Source organism: Apostichopus japonicus, chromosome 15, assembly GCF_037975245.1.
Source record: "Apostichopus japonicus isolate 1M-3 chromosome 15, ASM3797524v1, whole genome shotgun sequence".
NCBI classification, from domain to species: Eukaryota; Metazoa; Echinodermata; class Holothuroidea; order Aspidochirotida; family Stichopodidae; genus Apostichopus; species Apostichopus japonicus.
In genome coordinates, this window is record NC_092575.1 from 27,681,058 (window position 1) to 27,706,968 (window position 25,911).

The following is a 25,911-nucleotide window of genomic DNA, read 5'->3' on the forward strand; positions in this document are numbered from 1 at the left end:
TGACATAAATGAAACTAAACTTCAGTTGGAATGGCTCTAAATTTTACGGTAAGTTGCACAAGGTAATAAATAAAAAATAATAAATAAAGAAAAAGAAAAGAAAAGAAAAAGACAAAAACTAGAAATTAACAGAACTTTCTTAAATGCAAAACGTAGGGAAAGAACAAAATTAGATCTGATCATTTGTTACTGTTTTCCTGGAAGTTAAGAATTGTCTAAGAGTATACTATATATGTTTAGGTATAGACTACACATGACCCTGGCATGTTTGTGCTCTTATTGGCTTTTCGGGGTGATAGATTATCTTGGTTTATATTCGGTTACGCTTATGTAATTGTAGATCACCACTCTGACAAGAAATACTTTGCGAACTGCGTTAGTCTGTATGGGGATACTCTCATGTCGCCACATAAGGACTAAGGTAGTTCGTTAGTCCTTATGTGAATAATCGAATCGCCACATAAGGACTAACGAACCGCGTTAGTCATTATGTGGCGATATGCGAGATCCCCATAAAAGGACCCACATGTGAATATTGTCAGTATTGGCGGTCATTATGTGGCAGTGTTGGGATCTCATGATTAGTAAAATGTTCTTGGTCATTTATGGAGGTGCTATTAGTGTCACATAAGGAGCTAAATTGTTGTTGGTCATCATGTGGCGATAACTTTGTATTCACATCATGACTTAGGTTTACATACTTTTTTCTTCATTTTTGTCGGTTATGGCGTTCCATAGTTAATGCCGCTGAATTACAAAGTGTGTTCTGATTTTCAGTCTGTGGTTTTTTTTTGGTTAAGAGCGCCCTCATTTTTTCACTTACTCCTCGAAATTCGAATGCCTTTTCGTCTCTGAAAAATTTACATATTTTATTAAAAAATATATATATTTATAAAAAAAAAAACAATGAAAATATAACGGAGCGGCTTCTGTTTGTAACATTGTACTCCCTGTTAATTTATATTTTTTCGGAAGAAGAATAGGTCATCAAGCATGGAGAGTAACCCCTCCCCGATCATCCCTTTGAAATGTCTGTGTGTGTGGAGGGGGGAGGGGGGGGGGCTTGCGCTATCCTCAATGGATACGTCAGTCATATGTAACTTTAATAAGGAGCCTCCGAGTGTTTTGTACAAGGGCCAGTCTCCCTAATTGTTAGTTTAGTTAAGTAGAGAAAAAAAGGATCAGGAGGGACACCCAAGCCCCATGAAGGACTCTTTAGGAGAGAACCAGTTAAATAGTTAATTATATAATTATTCTTTCTGCTATATCTCGTGTTATCCATCCTCCAGATTATCTCGAATGTCCTATATGAAAACTCCCAACAATGACCTCTTCTCAGTAACTCGATCATCATAAAATCTATTCATGGTAAATTGTTACAACTATTGCCATTATATTTGGCATAATCTCACTCAGCAAGTACTCTCAGTCTCAGGTATTTCCAAAATAATTTGAAATCCTATCTTGTAAACAGTTGTAGTATTGTTTCACCAGGGAGCTAACAACTCCCTGGTTTCACACAGTTTTTCTCCCGGATTTTCTTGTGGTCACTACCCAGTTCTTAAAACAACATTTGTTTTTCTATTGTCCATCACACAGGGGCGTAGCGAGCGGGGGGGGGGGGGGGGGTGTGGGGGGGGGGTGTCACACCCCCCCAATAATTTGGTCGCTGTCGGCAAATTTTGGGTCTGTCGGCAAAAGGAGAAAAGGTGAAGAGAGCGGAAGGGGAAGAAAGAAGGAAAGCTGAATAGAGAAAAGGAGAACGGGAGCTTCTTCCGTGCCAAATTTGACTTAAAATATGCACCAGATTGCATCTAAGGACGTTTCAAAACTAAAAAATTTCCAAAGGGGAGGGTAGACCCCCTACCCTTAGACCCCTCCCTCATTTCAGTCACCAATTCCAGATCCGTCGGCAAATCAAATTTGACTTAAAATATGCACCAGATTGCATCTAAGGACGTTTCAAAACTAAAAATTTTCCAAAGGGGAGGGGTAGACCCCCTCCCCTTAGACCCCTCCCCCATTTCAGTCACCACTTCCAGATCCGTCGGCAAATCAAATTCTCCACACCCCCCAACAAAAACCCCTTCGCTACGCCCCTGCGGCATCACACGGATATGGTCTCACATAAGCTACTGCAAGGCTTCCTGATCATTGGGTCTATAGTCTAAACTAAACTAAACTATTTTTTTTATACCAGACACCTGTATTGACTGTTGTGTAGATGTGAGGAAATACGTTTGATCTGAACTAAATTGATTATTGCACATTTTGCCGGGCATTCCATTTCTCCAGTCCGAGCCTGGGTGACTGTGACATTATGGTAGAATGAATAGCGCCCGTTAGCTTCATTTAACTTGCCGTTTCACAAACGTGTATCTCTTGAAAGTCGTTTATAAATATATAACTACATTTTCATACTTTTAAAATTGCAATAACTTCCATTTGCCAGAGAGAAGAGGGAACACGAATGAGTTTCTTTTTTATAAGTTCAATATATCATGTGAGAGAACGACTTGTCCAGCCTAGCATTAAAATATGCTAGAATAGCAAGATTCCGAAGGAACCATATTATGTTGAACTGGGTGCGCATTCGGCTCTGCGCAAGTACCGTTAATTATTTGCATATCCATGTAATGACAAATTTCGTATGAATCCATCTGAAAGGGAAAACCTATAATTTGGATTAAAGATATTATGCTTATGAAGATTCGTATCGGAAATTGAATTATAATTTGATGTTAAAGAACAGTGTAAGTATTTCTCTTGTGCGGTATGTTACTGTGACTTACCTTTTTAATGGAAAAACTCAGAGTCAGACATGGGTGAAGGTGTAACTGGTTCTGACTGCCCTATCCTAATGTTAATATATAACCGTTATAACTTAGCTAGTAAAAGTATAGGCTAGGCTTTGCTATAGTGCTAGCTCAACGTTATGCCGGTAGTGGCTTTAAGTAGTTACAGTATGTTATGTTGTTGAACCTTTCCTATAGCAGTCAGACCTAGGGTAGGTTCCCTGTACATTGAAATATTCAATTGTGATTGTATTCTAGTTAGGGCCTAACTTTAGTAGCCATTCTTGTCCTTAGCTAGCAACAGCAGACGTAGGCTAGTCCATAAAATATTGTTACTTCATTCATCATTTTTGGTAGGCCTAGCCTAAATTTAATGGTTAGGAGTGTATGTTGCAAGGTTCGAGACTAAATTTGGTAAATTAGTTTGCACTGGGAATGAGGTAAGCCACAAGTTGCAATAACATTTACCAGTTAGCTATAGGCCTAGGCTAGCACTGTAGTAGAGTAATGCGGAACCCTTGACCTGTATGGCAAATTATGGGTATAAACTATGTGCTGATTAATTTACTCATAAATATTACTATTCTAGGCAAATTTACTTTAAAGAATTTTCTATGTTCTTTAGTTAAGTGTATCCCACATGCACTTGGTAAGCCACTGCAACCTTTTTTGGTTCGTACTCTTCCCATTACAATATGTGAATTTGTTTTACGTAGTGCTGATGCAAGGAAGATACCCTGTGCTAACACTATTTGAAAACAGTACACAATAACATGGTTATATGCTAAACTAATAAAGCTTTGGTTGACACAATCAGATTGAGCACCAAAATGTTTTGTTTTGTATTATTTGTGTTCATTTTCAATATTGGTGGAAAAATTGGAAGGACTTACTACCAAATAGCGTTTTGCGGGATCCCGGTAGTCAAGTGAATCCCGGTATCCCGATCCCGGTATTGACTACAGTAGTCCCGATCACAGTGCAATGTGCAACTACTACCAGTATTGAGAAAACAACCGGTTATTACATTCGTTTCGGTATCATTCCCGGGAATCCCGGACATAATAAAAATATCTACGTGCTACTATTTGAAATAAAGAAAAGAAAACACGTCTAGTTCTGGTTTCTGTGTTCTTAGTTTGAATAATATCTGATCAATTCACCTACTGGCCTAGACCTATATATTAACGAATCAACTTTCACATAGTTATTTGGACCTAGGCTACACCAAATATCGAACGTTACTTGCGCTCAGCATGTTACGGGACCTCAAACTTATTCTGAAATTTTAGTTATTTATTCTTCCTTCAAACGATGATTGTGAAGGTTCCCATGTACAAAATCTTACCCTTATGCATTTCACCTCATTTTGTTAGAATAATTATAACGATTTAATAAATTTTGAGCCAAATCACAGGGAGTATATCCAGTTTAAATCCATCTTCGCACAGGCTGTATATTGTTATAGCCTAGGGTACCGTACTGGTACACACAGTGCAGTATGGTGAGATTTGATGCTGTAATGAAATGGATTCGTTTATTAATACAGGGGGTTCCACAATGTCATTTAAAGTTATCTTTCGCTACTTTTTCAATTTTTAAGAACTTTTGTTCGAAAGATTGATATTGTACGTTTTGAAAGTATATTTTCTGGAGTAAACAACAGCCGATTAACGATATAAATAAATCTGTACTATTCTTATGTATTTAGTTTATGATCCCGTATTTACGTAGCCCCTATGTTACATTCTTATTATCTGAAGTTCCAAACACGTGGTGAATTGTTGATAGTTAAAAACTTTTCATTGTGAACTTTTGAACTTGAAGGGGTTACCCTAATATTCCAATATCATGGAATAGTGGGGAACTCCCAATTTATGTTTGTGTACGGATTACAAGTTTAATCCATGTGCGAACGTGTCGTATGTCGAGTATGAATGAAGGATGGTGTGGGTTGCTTTTTTCCAAGGTTTGTGCTTTTCTTTTTGGAAGTGTATGTTAAAAAACAAAGGCCCTTCCTTATATAGCGTGTTATTTTTTTTTATTTTTTTTTTTTACAACCGTGCGTGTAAGAGTATGTACATAACCTAGGCTATGCATATTGAATGTATGACATTGACAGTCTCGTAACTAAGTGCTTTGAATCATAGATGAAAGTTGAGGAAAATCCCAGTTGTAGTTACGATACCGGGATTCATGTTGCAACACTACCGGTTGTGTGAAATTTGCCAACACTACAGTGGACCGACTGAAAAAAAATCCTATATAAGCCATTACAATCTGGGCTGGACATTTGTAAAAATCACTAACATCTTTCTCCACTTTCTGATACATTTTTATTTGAAATAATGCATGTGAGGAAAAACTTCAAATGTGTATTCTGTGATTACATCATTTGGTGGTATTTTCTTTTATCTTGATGTGTTTAAAAGGATTGTCTGGTGGCCCAAAGAAGTTACCTTAAAAAATAGTAAATAATTTTCCAAACATGTTGTCAAAGTATGAGAACGCTAATGTTGCGTTTGACAGAGAAACGATTTTTTAATCGTTATAGATAGACATTTCAAATATGTTTTGAACAGTACAATACGTGACGTCAGCTCTGCCATAGCAGATTGCGTCATAACCCACCCTCCGCACAGTACCTATACGGTAATCACAAAAACAGCGTTTGTATACAGATAAATTTCTTCCTTAATTTCCGGTGAAATTTCTTAAAATATAGATATGTTTTCAAAAACTCCTTAAGCCGCCATGTACTTGATCGGTGGTTCCGTGGTCTTTGTGAAACACAAGGTAAATTTTAACAGCAGACTCTGAGTTGTTCAGGCTATACATCGTGCTGTCCAGCTCCAACGCGAAAAATGTTCGCATGTAGGCTATACTCAAACGTTGACAATCGGACAGTTCTGCGAAGCCTAAGCTTCCCAGTGCTACATTCTGCTCTGACAACGATTCGGTAAATTTCTTCAATAATTTCCGGTGAAATTTCTTATAAATTAGATATGATTTAAAAAACTCCTTAAGCCGCCATATATGTAGTAGATCGGTGGTTTCGTGGTCTTTGTGTAACACAAGATAAGTTTTAACAGCAGGCTCTTGGTTGTTTATACATCGCGGTATCCAGCTCCAGCGCGAAGAATGTTCGCGTGTATAGGCTACTGTAACGTTTACAATCGGACAGTTCTGCGATGACATCGATTCCGCCAAGTTTCATCTTTCGGTTTAACGAGTACTTTACAAGTTTCCTTTTACTGTTAATTTGATCCGTGAATTTTATTTCAGCGATTTCGAAGAACAGTTAATGAAATGTGGTTTGAGTGTGAGTGCACTATGTGTACCGCTATACAAGTACACCAACTGAGCATCGTAGTATATACATTCGCGAGTATGTACGTTATATAATGGCAATCCAATGTGCTTACACGTGAGTTAATTTGCTGCGGAATTGGGAGTGCTAACTTCAAGTCGCCTGTTTTGCCTATCTGCAAGCACTACGTCAATCACCATATTGAAGCGTTCGAACAAACGGTACTTTTGGTGAGAAACTGGTGAATTTGAAAACCAGATTTCTACAAGAAGAAAACGTCGAATGGGGACAATTTTTACATGGTTAGAAAGAGAAAAATAATAACTACAAGGACAATGTATCAAAATCTTCCACCAGACAATTCCTTTAAGTGTAAATTTATTGGGTGAAATTTGTTGCTATTCCCACCTGAGAAAGTCTTGATCAACTATATTATTTTACTTTTACTGTACATGTGCACACCATGTAGTATACAAGCAAAACATAATTTTTTCAAGTTTGCAAGAATCAAGCAACATGTGATTTTTTTTGGTCAAGTAAACAAACATCGAACATACAACCATTTAACAATAATTTATGTTGATTTATTTGTGTACTGTACATACACATCCTGAGGTGCTACCTTTAGTGCACAGCAAAGAACAGGTTGGATAGGCCTAATGCAAATATGATATTGCAAGTGCTGTAGCTTTCTTGAAAGAAAGAAAAACATTGCATGTGTTGAGTTTAAGAAGTAATTTTAGGATATAAGTACTTTATGCAGCCTTGCTGGATAAATCAGTTCACTGGGGAAAACAAACAGTTGTTTAATATTACAGTACCATATATATGACTGAAGGTCTGCATAGACTACAGTATGTACCTAGCAACATTAGGCTTAAGCAGGGCTGGAAAACCTTGCGAACCTTCCAAACCAGGTTCCGGGAAATCCGCGATACTCGTGGGAAATCCAGATAAATTGAGGAAAAAAAAAAACGGGACGAAAAATTAAAAAAAACACGAAGGGAAAAGAAAAAGTACATCTGTAAGAAACAAAATGTAAACTTTCACAAGAAAGGTTTCAGAAACAAAAGGAAATTGTTCAGAGAGCGTGCTCGCGATTTTAGTCACAATACCAACGAGTAATGATACAGTATGTCCCCATCCACTGACAAGGGCAATGTCAATGGCTATTTTCGCACACTTATAGTATTCGTGTCACACAGACACCCATGGCCCAGCTCGGGAAGGTTGCTGTTATAAATTAGCCTCGCGGGAACACTCAGCAGAACTCTTCAGTAAACAAAAACAAAAATGTACACAAAATTCACTTTGAACTAAAACTGTTGGATTAAATATAAGAGGCACCAATGGCACAGAGCAATATCATTTGCAATCATTTGCAATAATAAGAAAGGGTTTGATGTACTGCAGTACACTGAGGAATAATGTTTGTGCTCACACATGTATTACTTCTAAGCCAACAACTAAACATTTTCATCAGCTAAAGTAACTAGTGACATGTTAGAAATGATAACAATGATAAGGTAATTTACATCAGTAGTATAATTTTGTTTATGCTAGCAGCCTCATCTATATGTGCAATTGACCACAGAATACATGAATAGTAATGGATTTTATAGTTTCGATTCAGCAGGAAACTGGTACCCTGTTATCATTTGCCATTTTATATGCCTTCACATATGGGTTTAATAACAAGGTATCTCACCTGTGTCATGCCAATCAAGGTAGTCTGTTGACAATTCTTGGCAACAATAATGCTTATCAAAGCTTTTATAGTTTGGAACAGGAAAGTTCACATTAAGGGTTAACATTAACTAAAACAAGGTTAGATCTAGTAAGATATTTAGCTACAGTAGGTTTCATTTTGTCCTTGGGGCAGAAAGTGGAACCTGCTCTACTGTGTACTGTGTTAGTAAGCAGAAAACTTAAAACACAATGGACTGTTGGAACTGAACCTCTAACAAGTGATTGCATAATTGGTACAGTAGGCCTACATGGATGATGGAAATTATAGTGAAAATAAAGAATTTTTATTCATTATTAGGAACAAATCATTCTCTGAGTTTGTCTTCACAATTCCACATCAAAAGATTAGCTAATCCATGAGATTATACTGTACATATCTAGATCTCACTATGTATTACTTGTGTTATTAAGGGTGTATACTTTCAAAATGGCTGACTAGAATTGAGGTATCAAGTATTCCCCAAGAAGGAACTTGAAATGAATCAATTCCATAGTTCTTAGTTCATCAGTTTTCAAGTAAAAGCATGAAAATATATGACATATTCATATGGTATTATTTATTGGATTAAAGCTGATCATTATGCTTTAATTGGAATTTTTTTAGAGTGGACTGGGGTTGAGAGTGGAATAGGGTTGAGAGAAGACTGGGGTTGAGAGTGGAATAGGGTTGAGAGTGGACTGGGGTTGAGAGTGGAATAGGGTTGAGAACTTGAGAGTGGAATGGGGTTGAGAGTGGAATGGGGTTGAGAGTGGAATGGGGTTGAGTGTGGAATGGGGTTGAGTGTGGAATGGGATGGAGAGTGGAATAGGGTGGAGGGTGGAATAGGGTTGAGAGTGGAATGGGTTCAAATGTGGAATGGGGTTAAGAGTGGATTGGGGTTGAGAGTGGAATGGGGTTGAGTGTGGAACTGGGTGGAGAGTGGATTGGGGTTGAGAGTGGAATGGGGTTTAGAGTGGAATGGGATTGAGAGTGGAATGGGGTTGAGTGTGGAATAGGGTTGAGAGTGGAATAGGGTTGAGAGTGGAATGGGTTTGAGTGTGGAATGGGGTGGAGAGTGGAATGGGATTGAGTGTGGAATGGGGTGGAGAGTGGAATAGGGTTGAGAGTGGAATTTGTTTGAGTGTGGAATGGGGTTGAGAGTGGAATGGGGTTGAGTGTGGAATGGGGTTGAGTGTGGAATGGGGTTGAGTGTGGAATGGGGTTGAGAGTGGAATGGGGTGGAGAGTGGAACAGGGTGGAGAGTGGAATAGGGTGGAGAGTGGAATGGGTTCGAGTGTGGAATGGGGTGGAGAGTGGAATGGGTTCGAGTGTGGAATGGGGTGGAGAGTGGAATAGGGTGGAGAGTGGAATGGGTTCGAGTGTGGAATGGGGTGGAAAGTGGAATGGGGTGGAGAGTGGAACAGGGTTGAGTGTGGAATGGGGTTGAGTGAACGGGGTGGCGAGTGGAACAGGGTTGGAGTGTGGAACGGGGTTGGAGTGGAACGGGGTTGAGTGTGGAACGGGGTTGAGTGTGGAATGGGGTTGAGTGTGGAATGGGGTTGAGTGTGGAATGGGGTTGAGTGTGGCATGGGGTTGAGTGTGGAATGGGGTTGAGTGTGGAATGGGGTTGAGTGTGGAATGGGGTTGAGTGTGGAATGGGGTGGAGAGTGGAATGGGGTCGTGAGTGGAATGGGGTCGTGAGTGGAATGGGGTGGAGAGTGGAATGGGTTGGAGAGTGGAATGGGTTCGAGTGTGGAATGAGGTGGAGAGTGGAACGGGGTGGAGAGTGGAACGGGGTTGAGTGTGGAACGGGGTTGAGTGTGGAACGGGTTTGAGTGTGGAACGGGTTTGAGTGTGGAACGGGGTTTGAGTGTGGAACGGGGTTCGAGTGGAATGGGGTTCGAGTGTGGAATGGGGTTCGAGTGTGGAATGGGGTTGAGTGTGGAATGGGGTTGAGTGTGGAATGGGGTGGAGAGTGGAATGGGGTCGAGAGTGGAATGGGGTCGAGTGTGGAATGGGGTCGAGAGTGGATTGGGGTCGAGAGTGGATTGGGGTCGAGAGTGGATTGGGGTCGAGAGTGGAATGGGGTCGAGAGTGAAATGGGGTCGAGTGTGGAATGGGGTCGAGTGTGGAATGGGGTCGAGTGTGGAATGGGGTCGAGAGTGGAATGGGGTGGAGAGTGGATTGGGTTCGAGTGTGGAATGGGTTCGAGTGTGGAATGGGTTCGAGAGTGGAATGGGTTCGAGAGTGGAATGGGTTCGAGAGTGGAATGGGTTCGAGAGTGGAATGGGGTCGAGAGTGGAATGGGGTCGAGTGTGGAATGGGGTCGAGAGTGGAATGATGTTGAGTGTGGAATGGGATGGAGAGTGGAACGGGGTCGAGAGTGGAACGGGGTCGAGAGTGGAACGGGGTCGAGTGTGGAACGGGGTCGAGTGTGGAACGGGGTCGAGTGTGGAACGGGGTCGAGTGTGGAACGGGGTCGAGTGTGGAACGGGGTCGAGTGTGGAACGGGGTCGAGTGTGGAAGGGGGTCGAGTGTGGAACGGGGTCGAGTGTGGAAGGGGGTCGAGTGTGGAATGGGGTCGAGTGTGGAATGGGGTGGAGAGTGGAATCGGGTTGAGTGTGGAATGGGTTCGAGTGTGGAATGGGGTTGAGAGTGGATTGGGGCTGAGAGTGGAATGGGGTGGAGAGTGGAATGGGTTTGAGAGTGTGAATGGGGTTGAGAGTGGATTATGGTTTATAGTGGAATGGTGTTGAGAGTGGATTGGGGTTGAGAGTGGAATGGGTTGGAGAGTGAATCAAGTTGTTAAATGTTCGTGCTCTATTACCTGTAGCTCGATCTTGGGTGACTGTTCTTAAAAGATAATGCATCCCAATGAACAGCTCTTTAAAATGTCCAGTGCAATGGATATGTTTTGGATTTTGGAATGTTCTTACAAGGTTAGGTCTTTGGATTCCATATCTGACTCAACCATTCCACTAACCATCAGGCCACAGTAGCTTAGCAATTCTTAACAAATCAAGAAATCAGACTCCAGCCATTGTTTACCTATGAGGGAATGCTTTCACAACAGACAGTAATGCTTGGTGTTGTTACTCATTGATGCACATACTGTAGGAAATAGTTGGCATTCCATTGTATTGTACTCCTTATGTAAGTAAACTGAGGGAGTAGCTGGTTTCATGGGATGTTTCCATGAAGTTAACAGTACAAAGCAAAAAGCAAAAGATCCTTAGAAGTATGGACAGAAGCCTGAAAAGTCAACTTGTAAGGGAAGAGGTATTTAACGACAATGTCTAAGCACAAAGCCTACTATTGTTGTTGGTTGCAGTGTGTCAGAACATGGAGCTATTAACAAAATAGCTCTGTGGTCAGAACAACATGTATAGTAAGAAATGAAGTCAGTTAAATTTTAAACAAATATCAATGTAGCTTAGGCCTGCAATACTTTCACATCAGATGACATACACACAGGTCAAGGAACAGCCTTGTTTGTATACTATGTTCCAGACAGTATTTTTTATCGTCATGTAGCTGTTTTTAGGCTGGTTATTACTGTAGATGGCTGAAACAGAATGGGAACTCAGTAATATCAAGAAAAATACACAGTTAGTGAAATGATAAACAAACAAATAGCTTTACATAGTGAAAAGTGTCTCAAATGGTAAAAAGTTTAGGATACAATGTATGCAGCTCCACATTGAGTTCACGCATTGCACTAAATCCACTCCTTGAATCCCATAGTACATGATATGCAGCTCTGCATTGAGTAAAGCCATTGCACTAAATCCACCCCTTAATTCCATAGTACATGATAAGCAGCTCTGCATTGAGTTAAGCCATTGCACTAAATCCATCCCTTGAATCCCATAGTACATGATATGCAGCTCTGCATTGAGTTAAGGCATTGCACAAAATCTACAGTATCCATTGAATCCCATAGTACATGATATGCAGCTCTGCATTGAGTTAAGGACTTGCACTAAATCCACTCCTTGAATCCCATAGTACATTATATGCAGCTCTGCATTGAGTTAAGGCATTGCACGAAACCATCCCTTGAATCCCATAGTACATGATATGCAGCTCTGCATTGAGTTTAGGGACTAAATCCACTCCTTGAATCCCATAGTATTTGTATCAGCATTCTACTGTGTAGAGGTATCATGCTCCTTTGAGGGATTTGAAGATGGTGTCCAATGAGTCGTGGTGTTATTGATTGTCAATGCTCATGCATTCATGATATCATATACTTCACACAATGGGGGAATGAGTATTGCCAAACAGGTCACAACTCACAATTAATTCAAGGTAGAGGATATTATGTGTAATGAAGAGTAGTCGATTGCTTATTAATAAGAGTCACAGAAGTGTGTCAAAGGAGCTGTCGCATTTGACTAATTACTGTGTTAGTGTATAAATTATGTGTTAAAGTATAAATTACGTGTTAAAAGTATTAATTACAGTATGTGTTAGTGTATAAATTATGTGTTAAAGTATAAATTATGTGTTAAAGTATAAATTATGTGTTAAAGTATAAATTATGTGTTAGTGTTTAAATTATGTGTTAAAGTATAAATTATGTGTTAAAGTATAAATTATGTGTTAAAGTATAAATTATGTGTTAAAGTATAAATTATGTGTTAGTGTATATAAATTATGTGTTAGTGTATATAAATTATGTGTTAGTGTACAGTATATAAATTATGTGTCAAAGTATAAATTATGTGTTAGTGTATAAATTATGTGTTAAAGTGTTACGTTGTTCTTGTTGATCATCTAGATCAAGCAACATGGAATCATGTACATAGTCTGTTGAGCTACAGTAAAGCATTCCTTGTTCAGTACTTTGCTATGAAGTTAACATTGTCAAGTTGTATGCTTGGTTGTTTTCAGAAACATCCAGTTTGCATAAGTATCAGGAAGCTATCTTTTTCTTGCAGCATTGTCTCTGAATCTACATAAATATACTAAGGGGTTGCTCTTGCCAGAACAGATACTTTCTGGGAGTAGGACTGTCTTGAAGTTAAATGTATTTTGGCTGTTTTAAAATTTTGTGAAGTGTTTAAAAGCTTCCAGGAATAATTTAGTGTTCAAATTTTGTGTAGTATTTTCAAAGGGTCTGATTTTATTCTCCCATCGAATAATACGTAGTTCATTTGTAGAAAACTGCAGTAGATCTTGACAACTTGACCATTTTACAATAGCATTTTGCTATGCGATACTGGATAAATCATACCCTGAGCTTCTGTTAAATACTGGATAAATCATTCCCTGAGCTTCTGTTAAATACTGGATAAATCATTTCCTGAGCTTCTGTTAAATACTGGATAAATCATTCCCTGAGCTTCTGCTAAATGTCAAAGCTGATCTTTAATTTATTAATGATATGTGTGGGCATAGAGGAGACTTTTACCAGTACTTATTAACTAGTGTCTGGAAAAGGAAAATTATGGCTGCATTGCTGACAGACTGAATGGACACTGAAAATCATTGATGATATAGTTGACATAAAGAAGAAAAAAACATAATAATCTGGGGAGCTGGAGGGTTGAACAGGTAGCCAGTGTTGGACATTCCAAACTACAGATACTTCAATGGACTGTTGTTACGATTAATAATGCTAGTGGCACAGCACAAGAGAAGTTCTAATCTTTTATATGCTACTGTAAACCAGGTGTAGTTGTTGTACACAAAGATAGAAAGTTGATCTACTACAAAACATTCAATTGCAGCTATAAAAGCAACTCTTTTGAGTGGATTCTATACTGTAGTAAATAAGCAGCCACAAGAGGATCAATGAGTGTTGTAGGCATCTGTGTAGGTGCAGTAGTATGGATGTGTATAGTAGGATAATATATAGAGATCAGTGTTGGACTTTGTATAGCTATTAACCACCAAGGGCACTAAAAGAAAGAGAAATACTACAAAAGCACACATAAATACTACTAAGTTATTTTCTGAGCTTGGTTTATCTGTGGCTGAATGGAAGCGAGTGGGGATATTTTACAAGTTTCGGTTCAAACAGCTGTTATTTATTGCTCGCAGTCATGGCTGTGGGGTGGTTGTTCAAATGCATTGATGGCTTTAGGCAGAAACTTAGATTCTTATGTTATAGTTCTACTAAATTGAGTTATATATCCTTTTGAGGTTCCTGCTAGCTAGTAATTTGGTAAATTCTTTATTCCATTTCTTTTTATAAAAAGACTGACTCATACATACACATAGAGCTTGTTGCAGGCCTATAGTAATTCAGATTCCAAACATAATAGGATAAAGGCCTGATATGTGTGACTAAACCCTAACAGTGTTAAAGCAATACAAGGAATCAATTTAAACAGGATTGTAGATAATAAGCCAACTTCTGAGAGTTGAGGTTCTTTATGTTGGTGACTTAGTTTGAAGTGGTGTTGTTTTTGAGGCTTATTGGTCAAACATGATGTACTTGTTCGACAAGTGTAAAATGTTGATATTTAGCAGGCAGGGATAGCTAGTGCTGTACTGTACAGTAGATACAGTGCAAATGATCTGTACGTCCAGACCTACTGTATATAGAAGGAAGTTAAATGAACAGAGACCAATCCTTGATAATGGTCTACAGACCTTGTTTTTATAAGGCTGATATTTTGATTCCAATCACTGGTTTGATTGTTTTGTTAGAAGCCATTAATATTTTGTTTAAAAACATATTATGACCACTTGCCTTGCTTGTTTTCTGAACACTGAAAAAAATGAAAAATTGAATCCAGGAAAGGTTGATTGGCTTAGTTTTAGACTGTATGATTTGTTAGGATATGTACATGGCTATTCTTCTGCATTACTTTCTTGGCTTCAAACTTACATTTGAACAACTGTACTTAACAATACATTCTCCTTTATTTCCACCAAAGTATGTCTATTTATAGTTTAATAGTTGAACGGTCTCCATTCTACTGTATACAATGTATAGTATGAAGACATCACATGCACCAAATCAGCTCTCACCCAAATTCTGGTGGAATTTTACGAAAGAGAGACTCACAAAATGGACGATAATGAAGAAAATGAGAGGACTGTTGATTTTACTCTTTGTTCTGTCAACGAGCAGTTAACTTGATAAATGTCAAAATTCTACTATTTACTTCAAATTCATGCATGACATATTTGTTTACGTTTCTCCTTGCAGGAAGTCAGGATGAAGTAAGAATTTTCAGCCAGGATTCAAGAGGTATCCCAGACTGACCATGAGTTTATGATTGAATATTCAGTAATCAAACCCAAACGAGAGTTGTGACTAGCAGAAATACTAACAAATTTTACCAACATCTTGATAATTATACGTTTAACTGCACAAAGGAAGCAACATGGTGCTTTCACAAAGGCAGAAAGAAGAATTGTAAGTATAAGAATGTAACAATATGAGAATGTAACAAATAAATCATTCAATGGGGCATTTAGCAATGATGATTGATAATAATATTAATAACCTTGTTTTGAAAAGAACAATTACTAATTTAGAATAGTTTGAACTTGTTGATGTGTGAGTTGCAATGTTACCATTAAAATGAATTGAAAAGTCAAAATTATTGATTGTTCTGTTTGGTTAAGGCCATTCTGACATCCCAATTATTTAGAGTTTCTGAGTCATCATCTGTTTTCATTGATAATCAATAACTGTTTAATCAAGATTGGTAATGAACCCCAGATCACTTGTCGGTATGGTGCATGCATGCAGATAAAAGATATTCAGATATTCCCTTCAAATTCAGAAAATGGCACAATGTGTTTGTTAGAATAAAATCAACATCAGGAAGCTGTTTGTCATTGCATACGACGGAAGAAACCGAACAAAGTTATAAACATGTGAAATGACTTTGTCATGTAAACGAATCTTTGGATGTGTTCTTTTCCTACTTTTTGGGGGGTTTTGTTTTAATTAATTGTGTCAAACTTTCATTAATTACTATCTTAATATAATTAAAATTTCCCAGAAATCCACTTTGCATTTCCTTGTTTTAACACTTTCGTTTAAATCTATATATGATATTATACTGTAATAATCAACTACTCATACCCTCCTGTATCAGTGTCGTTCCAGTGTTGTTTATTAACAAGCCCTACAACCTCCCCTCATTATTAATCATATATACTGTAGAGGATTACAGGCAGAGAGCTGTGTCGTTCTTGCATACAGCACAGTGTGCACTGTGTGACATTGTCATGCAATGCAAACTGTGTGTCAGTTCTGTGTACAGTCAATTATATGTGACTTAGTGTATGGTACAGTACTGTACTAAATGAACCTCCCTCAGTTAGGCTACAGCCTGTGTAAATGGTTACTGGACTGCACATTTATTTCTGCAGTTTCCTAATTGTTGTAGAAAGTATTGCTTTCTATTTATCTATGTGGGTGTTGTTGTGAATTATTTCTGTAGACAATTGCTGACATAAAAATATCCATTTGAAGTGTTTTGACTGCCTCTGTTGAACAAAATGAAAAGTAACTTTAAAAACGCTCAGATGTATAAAACACTGCATAGTTGGATGTACATGTTAATACATCTAAGTACTGTAGACTGCCCTGTCGAAAGCACTGCATAATTATGTTAATACATCTCTGTATACTGTCCTGTCTAAAACACTGCATAGTTGGATGTATATATATTTTAATACATCTACTGTAGACTGCATTTGAAAGATAATCTACTTGACATTACAATATGTGGGTGAGCTTTTGACAGTGATGTCACAACTTACAGTAGTTATTGAAGATCTTGCACCCATTGAATTAATCATTGTGATTAAACATCTGTATGAAGTATGTACAGACTATAGGTACTGTAAATGTGCATTAAATGTGTTCAAGGGTTGTAAAACATAACAGTTAACTATTAACATTTGTCCTGTTGACCTCTTAGCACATCTGTAAATTTGAGTAAATATTAGCACTGAATGCTTTGTACTTCTCTCCCATGCTACACTTTAAGATCATTATAATTTAAACAATCTGTATATGTTGTACAAATTACATTTAATTTATAATTCAGAGATAAGACAGACTAAAACTTACTGTGTGTATCAGTGTATGGCTGTGATAAACTAAATATGTAAATTTGTTAAATTTAATGTTTTACAGCACAAGATGATATAATTAACATTGTTTGGTTGGAACAGTTTGTCACGTACATTAAATAGCAATAAGTACTTCCTTAACAGCTGTGTAGACATTTTGAATCTTGAATAGTCTTGAAAAAGTTCCTAAAATTCACTGTTTGTTTTCTCATATGTTTAAATATATATGTTTAAGTCCTAAAGTGTGTTTGGACAACCAAATTATCAGATGCCGTCATTAAATGTTCATTAACTGAAGTACTTAGTTACAATTAGTGAAATTATCTAGGATGTGTGGTATACTCTGCTCAAAAAGCAGTATTACTTTGACTTGGTAGGCAGGATAAAAATGTTTAGAAATGATGCAAAAAGCTCTGTTAATTATATGTACAACATCCAATATTTAACTGAATGCACATTATCTGTAATTAATATTCACTCTAGATGTTCAGTACTTGAGCACGGTTGATCTTCGATACATGGATTTCTCATGTAATATTCGCTATCCACATTGCAAGTACAACACCTCTTCTAGAGTTATTGCCAAAGTCAGCTGAACATTACGATTCATTCCTCCGTACTCGGAGTCAGTAAATTTCACCGGCGCAGAGTTTATGAGACGGTCGGAGGGTATAGTCTTCATCCTCAGGAGTAGATTATTCATGATGATGACGAAGATGGTCTTGCTGCCACGTCAGCTGATCAGCTGATTTGCAGCGCTCCTACGTCTTAGTAACTAGCATATGTTCCTCTGTCTCTGTTCTATTTCTGGCAGCAAGTTTTTGAGTGCTCAAGTGACTGTAAGGTAGTTGCTATGCACAATTGTATGGCATTTATTGTATGGGTGGATATATTGGAGGGTGGATGGATGGTATTACAGTGTTGGGCATAATTAGTCCAGGATCATACTGTAGTACTGTTATAGTATGCTGTACAAACTATGTTTCATTGCTATGATATATACAAGGCTAATTCCAGGAAGAAATTTATATTGTTATGAACATTAAACATTAGTCATAAAGTTCTTAAATAAACTGCACTACATTATCTGAAGTTGCCTTTGATTTCATTGTGAACTAATTATTATGATAGAAACAGGAAATTGATGATAGTGTAAACAAAGATGTGACAAGTGAAGCTTAAAAACATGTACAGTTATATTAGCAGAGTGTAGTGTAATTTTCACATGCTTGCAGTACTGTGCACAGTACATAAATTAAGACTTGTGCAGTGTTCTAGTACTTAATTAGTGCTGTAGGCATGAATATATACTTGTAAAGTAAATCCATACACAACATATGTCATTTCATGTGGATTACATTCTGTAATTTGCTAACAGTTTCAGGAAATCCTTGAAAGGAATTTAGTTGGCTCTTACTTGAATTAGTTTCAATTGATTTATAATCTATTCTCAGATGTTTGCCATTTGCTCAGTCCTGTAAATTATGGGGAAGGGGAGGTGGAGGGGTGAGGGGGAGGTGGAGGGGAGGCAGGGATGCATACAGTAGTAGGACAACACAATAATGTTCAATTTGCAGCTGGTGCAAAGGTAATGAACAATTGGAGAATTTACTGTGAATGAAATTAGATTTAAAGTGATGGTTCTATCTCCCATGTGCGTTAGCTAGAGTAAAGTCTTAATGGAGTTAAAAATAAATGATATACAAACACATTTGTATCGTGAAGGTTTCATTTTCAATGACCAGCTAATTGCTTCCTTTGTTTAATGTCTGATATTCAATATGTTATTAACTTATTACTGCATACTTCCTATTTGTACCTGCTGTAGAAGTGTATGGCAGTTCTATACTACTGTATAAGTATAGCTAATTATTGTACTTGTACCTACAGTAACAATGTCTTATGTCAATTCCCAGTTACAGCTTTGTTTTTCAGAGAATAGAAATCACATATTTTGAAGATGAGTGTTTCAGTAATTATATCCACAGGTTTAGTTTACTGAGCAGTTATAATGATAACAACAACAAAGAATAGATATTAGTGTGTATGCTTTGTATTAGTCCTGTTGCTTGAATGGAAGCCACAAGGTTGTTAAAAGTGTAAACTGGTCAAAACCAACAAAGATAATTCAGGATTTCCTGAACATATCATTTAAAGTCTCTGGAGGAGTCTTTGTTTGAATTACACATTGGAAACAAAGGCATTGATTTTACATAATTACATGTTCAACGGTTTAACATCACCTTAAATTGAGTAGTTCGTAATTTATTTCTTTGCTTGTATATTTTTGTAAATTGCATTCAGCCACTGTAAACTTCATGGCATATGTATTTAGTTGGAGAGTGGTCACACCTTCACTCAATGCATTCAATATTATTTTCTCTTAAATTCCTTTGTCTATCGCTGTCTTCTCTTACAGAAATAAAGCTATAGCAGACTACCTCCGTTCAAATGGATTTGAAAATTCCCTCGAAGAGTTCACCAAAGAAGCTAAAATAGTAAGTCCTCCCAAAGTAAAGTCAAAGTAATGTCCCATGGATTTAACCTGTTTCTTTTAGTTCCCTGTCTCAGAGAGCAAATGTTTTCAAGCTCCACTTGGAAAGTACACGCATCCAAAGAAATTGCTTGGGGTTAAAAAAGTAAAGGGGAAAGAAAAAAAATTGGATTTCCTTCTCGGGAGGAAGTGACAGAGAGCTTTTCTCTGTTGTACAGCTGTGCGCTGGTCCTGGATTGATTTGTATTTAATAAGGGAGACCTACATTTTGAGAGATGTACAACTGTGATAAACTGTACACACAGTGACTAGGAGGAAGACGTTATGTGCTTATCAGCTACTGTACGTCTCAGAGAGTGCAATATTAAACCTCTGTCACACTTTTCAGTGTTGATTAGACTGTGTGTAGTTGCCCATATCTGTCTCTCTGTCTGTTATGAGGTGCTACATCAGTACTAATGAGAAGGCTGTGTCATGGAGGTGGTACACTTCACTTAGTCCGTGCTCAGCGATGCATGCTGGTTGCACTTGCATATTTTGTTAGGCGAATCGACCGATGTTGATCTCCAGAGGTACAGTACCTACTGTACAGCATGATTTGCTCATGACATTTACAGACCAGCAAAACACAGTGGGATGACAAGAAAAAATATAGGTGAAGAGATAATATCATGGTCAATATAACACTAGGTGTGTATGGATGTATCAATTTATATGAAAAAAAATTAAATCTTGATGAAGAAAGAGACAAGTTAGATTATTTGAACACAAATAAACTTAAACAAAACTACTGTTGGACGTATGTATGGTTGGATCTTGGATGAGCTCCATGGTAGTTAATTATTACTGTTAAGGCTAGAGGTTGTACTGAAGTAGAAACGGTCCGTTTAAGTTGTCGCTGGCCCTCTATCACTGTCGGGGATAATCGGTCTGCTATAAAAATATGCGGCTTAATCATAGGGCAAGTTTCTGCCCAAATGTACATATGGGTAGAAGGTTTTGTATACAAGATTGCATCATCATCAGTGCTTTATGGGAAGCCAAAACGGTCAACCAGGCAACAGCTATATATACATAATGTGAGAGCTTAATTTGTTACCTGCAGTAGCATGATTGCGATGTAGCGTAGCATTGCATCCAGATTTGCTTTACAACTGTGTACCGATATCACACTGTGAGCCATCACTGTAGAAGATATTGACTTGACACTCATGCACATGTGTGGTGGAGTTTGGGAATAAGTTAGAATAACCTTTTTGTTATTTAGAGTTAAATTTACTTCACTAATCTCTCACCTCTCTCCTTTCAACATATTAGGTTATAGCAGATAAAAATTAGACTGGAATCACAGTTACAAGCCTACAGAATGGTAGATTTGAAAGAAAGAGGAAGTTGGATTTGACCCTGATGTGACTCGGGAGGCAGGGTGGGGGGTGGGGGAAGGTAAAATATCTATGTGTAGTGAGGAATCTATGCGATGGTGTGTGTGAGTGTGTATGACACCTTGGCTTGCAAACACACTGTAACTCTAACACCAACGGTTGTAGCAAGGAGTCACCAAGCCTCTTGGCTTTCTGTTTCTTTATTTATTTCGATGTTGGTAAGATTAGATATAATGTATTCATAATTACTTGCAGGATGGAGATCTAGAAAAGAAACACGCGGGATTGTTGGAGAAGAAATGGACGTCGGTTATCAGATTACAAAAGAAGGTGATGGACTTAGAATCAAAACTCAATGAAACAGAAAGAGAATATCAAACTGGAGTACCGACCCGAGAGAAACGATCAGCTAAAGAATGGATACCAAGGCCACCTCAGAAGTATTGTCTGAGCGGCCATCGTGGTACCATTACTAGAGTAGCGTTTCATCCGACTTACAGTGTAATGGTGTCATCGTCAGAAGATGCCACCATTAAGGTACGTTGCTTGTCCCTACCTTCATAAGACTATTGCATGCATATATATATCATTCTATATGTCGGTGACCTTTTTACCAGTGTACACCCACCAACATGGTTATATGATCTAATGTCACAGCTGTGGATAAATGGCGCTGTGATGATTACTGTCAACGAAACTAGTCTAATTGTGCTCATAGTTATGTTTACTGAAGAAGATCTTAAGCACTTACTATAATCCACATGCTGGAAGTAAATTACAGGCTTTTTACAATACTCAGATAAGCAGTTTGTTGAGAGGTACAATTATATAAATAAGTTTTTCAAGTCTGCCATGTTAAACTACACTGCTTAGCGTAGTTAACACAGACGTATGGTGTCAGTAAACTCTCCTCTGCCATGTTAAACTGCAAGATAACGATACTGTAGCTTACAATTATATGCTCTCAGACATTTTGACATTTACCCACTCCCTGTCAAATTGTAAACTTACAGATCATCACATTTAATGTTCAGACACAACATTACACGATTGACTCTAACATCTAGGGCTTATAGTGTTAATGACTTTGTTTTGTATTCTCACATTTCATTTCATTTTCTTTATCCTCTTCCCTTCACGCAATAGGTCTGGGATTATGAAACTGGAGATTTTGAACGCACACTCAAAGGCCATACAAATTCAGTGCAAGATATATCATTTGATCACACAGGAAAGTACCTAGGTGAGTTTATACATTGACAACCATCACAAAACTATTATATCGTCTCATGTGGCATTATTCATTTCCTTGAATTATTTTTTTTCCATAACTCTGCGTGAGGCTTGAATGAATTGGCCGTACAACCATAAGACAGGATGCGTTTAGGGACGGACATTTCCTATTCATTTAAAAAAGAAATCTTGTAAAAGTGTAACGCTATCCATTGTTCACAGTGTCATAGCTATGGTTTCACTCATGTGTGCATTATATTTAGTTCCTCTTTGACAAGCTGGTAGTAGTGTTAAAGGTAGATTTTGAAAGATTGTTTATTTTTCTAAGTAGCCTGTTTTGATATCTGATATGTAGCTATGAATAGGTCTCTTAATTTAAAAGGAGCTAAAATTTCATTTGAAAGAGAATAATGAAACCTGTTGTTCTACAATCAGTTATCTTGAATTGAGTCATGATTTCATATCTTCTCTTTGGTGGGGGGAGACAAAGGGTTAGGAATGGGTCAAAGGAAGTGGGAGAGGTGCAAAGAACAGGCCTTTGCCGCACTGGTCGTTGGTATCATTTCCGGCAGAGGAACAACACAATGGAGAATTAGTAATTGTTAAAGCAAAGAAAGCAGAGATATTCCTGCCTATCATTAATTTTGTCTTTTATCCATTTTTCCAATGCAAGGACTGTCTGCCTTTATCTGTGGGAGTTGTTCTAAAGAACCAGATTATTTGAGAAAGTCTGAGCTGTTTGATTAAGTTAGTCCATCGTATTCACCTCTAGCCGGTAGCTTTTGAATCATCAATGTGTTGTAGGGTAACCCCCCCCCCCTGCATTAGCTGGGTATCAATTTTGATATTTAATGAGAGAGGCTTTGAATAATTTCTTTTTCATGGAATGTTCACATCTACTCCTTTCGTTGATGTTAATTGGATTAGACTGCAGTGCTGTAATGCATGATGTGCTTGAGTTACGGACATTTCAGTGATGTTAATAATGTTTTCTACACCGAGAAGCTGTTCAGGTGTCTATGTCTCTGTTTCACTGGATTATTGAGATGTGGGAATAAAACCTTCTTGAATATCAGTGAAAATTGAGTTCCTTGTTGTCATGACTGGTTGGTTTGTTTTTTTTAGGTTTTGTGAGAAAAGATTAAGGAAATGAGTCACTGACTGTCTAGCTGTGACATTATACTGGCTTAACCTCATTGTCACATTTCAAGTGACATGTTTCCTGCCAAACTGCTCAGTGAAGTTAATTGCCAATATCAACGAATATATGCAAAGATACACAATCACAGTCCCATTAAATACCATTTATGTTGCACTGCTATGCATTAACTTGTCTATGTAGCAAACACCTGTGTGGTATGTTGCTATTTGACAACAGCCTTCAGGGATCTAAACTTATTGCTTAAATGAACCATTGCAAAAAGGATAGTCCAGAAGAAAATTATTTTTGTGCGGTTAAAAGAGGAATTCACATACAGTACATTGAAAGCATCCCAGTGAAATTTGCATCCGATGCCAACATGGCAATTCTCAAGATATTGATAATTGAATTTGAATAATTGAATTGAAATTGTCATAGATTTTGACATTTAAAAGTGAACATTGAAGCAAACAGGTGTGATTAGGGATGCACCGGATCCAAATTTTTGGATCCGGCCGGAACCGGATTTTGCCGGATAGTACGTGAAATCCGGCCATATAAAAGCCGGCCGGAACCGGATTTTTTCATTACACAAAAGAAAATCATTAATAAGAAGTATGAAACGAGCAAATCTTAGGTGAGGTATATGCATATTATAAAGAAGGTGAAATTAAGACCCCATTTATGAGATTAAATATGACTTGAAGTGGTGTAATCTACATTCTTTAATAAAATAACTACAATATTAAACTGATGAAGGCTGCAAGAAATGATTTCACTGCAAACTGTATTTGTTGTATATAGCTTCATATAATTACAGTAGTTGTATTGTTTTGGTTGATCTTTAGAAACAGTGGGTCAGACCATCAGAAAATTAAATTAAACATGTTAAATCTAATTTTTCCTTACTTTGAATGTTTTTATTAATTTTTGGAAATAGTTTACATTGATTTAAGTTAATACCAACTTTTTAAGGGATGATTCAGGCCAGATTTTGAAAAAGATCCGGCCGGATTTTGAAAAATATCCGGCCAGAACCGGAACCGGATAATTTCTCACTATCCGGCCGGATAGTCCGGCCGGACCGGATATCCGGTGCATCCCTAGGTGTGATGTCATTGCTGGACACTGGCCGCAAATGTTTTGTTTTACGTTATCACTTTATTGTTTTGACCTTGGATTGGATTGGATGTTCCAACTTTTAGCCACTTGAGGCGATGTAATGTTAACAATATGCCAACAAATATATACATCCCATTTCTGGAGTTAGGGAATGAGATGAAACTTTTTATAGAAAAACAGCACAGAAATTTGTCATTGGGCTGTTATGACATCACACCTGTTTGCTTCAAGTTCATTTTGGGTACAAAAGGTGTCAACTTGATTGTTGTAATCTCAAAGAAACTGTACATAGTTATTGAATGCAAAATTCATCAGGCTGCTGAGAATATGTTCCCCTAAATTCAGTCAAACCTCAATTTTCCTCTAGGACTTTCCTCTTAATTTGAAAGCCTGGGGCTACGTAGTTAGCCCATTGAAGCATTCATGTGCAATCTTCCATTTGTTCAGTGTTCATATTTGTTTTTGTTGTTGACTGTTTGGATTATTGTCTGTTGAATACTGCTGGTGATGTACTATAGGTATTAAATAATGTCTGTTGATGTTGGCACTTTAGGCTTTCACTAGACAAGAGCTTATTTTCTAGTGTTTACACGGGTCCAAAAATCGGGAACCGGGTACCCGAGGGCCGTTACCCGTCGGGTATCCGGGCTGTACCCGGAAAAAATTTGTTTACCCTTGTGTATTACGATTTTCAAGTAATTACATATTGGATGCTGTAACAAATGAATTATATTCTCTACTGACAATGTTTTCATGTTCAAATACATAGGTGTAAGATAAGGTATTAAACCTCCCTCAATAATTTTTATTTGCTTCTGTTTCTTTCATTAACTTGTTAATAAATAAATTATTTAATTATAATTAGCATTACTACTAACATCGCACTGCCGCCGCTGCTTATGCTAGCTCGTGCACGTTTATTGGATCAAACCATATAAATAACCAATTTAGCTCTTAAACAGTTTTTAATACTACTACTATCTATTATGCAGGCCCATGGTTCTCATTAGCCGCGAGATTGCGCGATTCGCGCAATTTGATCGCATTTGGAATAAACGATTAGTAAAAAGCCACTAGCGATTACTATTTTTTAGTTATCCCGTCTATAATCCATAAACATCGCGTAAAATTCCTTGTCAGCCTTTCCTTCTTTGAAATAAACGAATGAATAAATAATAATTTCTTCCACATGGTAGCCTAACACCACACTAAGTCAATGAGAAATCTAGCTACAGTAAGCCTAACCATCTGCTTATTTTCTGGAGATGTGACGTAGTTATATAAGACATCCATGGAATACTTTCGTTATTGCTGTTACGTTCGACCACATGGTTGCCTAACACCACACTAAGTCAATGGGAGTATTCTAGCCTAGCCATCTGTTTATTAGCTGAAATTGTGACGCAGTTATAAGATATCTATGGAAAGCTTTCGTTATTGCTGTTATCTTCAAACACATGGTAGCCTAACACCACACTAAGTCAATGGGAAATCTGCCTAACCGTCGGTTTGCCATTTTTTTTTTTTAAATCACACTTTGCTTAGGATTCGGGTAATAAATTAGGAACCGGGTAGTATCACCTCGGGCGGGTACCCGGGTACCCGGATAACCCGTGCAAACACTATTATTTTCCTATTGACTTAGTAGGTATTG

At 37.7% G+C, this 25,911-nt stretch overlaps 1 protein-coding gene across 2 annotated transcripts in view; it reads left to right on the plus strand.

Moving 5' to 3' along the window:
- The first annotated feature begins 2,596 nt into the window (after positions 1-2,596).
- LOC139981340 (lissencephaly-1 homolog) overlaps positions 2,597-25,911 on the plus strand; it is a 35,623-nt gene continuing 12,308 nt past the window's right edge. For both annotated transcript variants that reach the window (XM_071993677.1, XM_071993678.1), the window contains exons 1-5: positions 2,597-2,753; positions 15,000-15,209; positions 19,305-19,383; positions 21,017-21,298; positions 21,908-22,004. In XM_071993677.1, the coding sequence (XP_071849778.1) occupies positions 15,178-15,209; positions 19,305-19,383; positions 21,017-21,298; positions 21,908-22,004 (490 nt within the window). In that variant the 5' untranslated portion in view covers positions 2,597-2,753; positions 15,000-15,177. The remainder of the gene's footprint in view (positions 2,754-14,999; positions 15,210-19,304; positions 19,384-21,016; positions 21,299-21,907; positions 22,005-25,911) is intronic.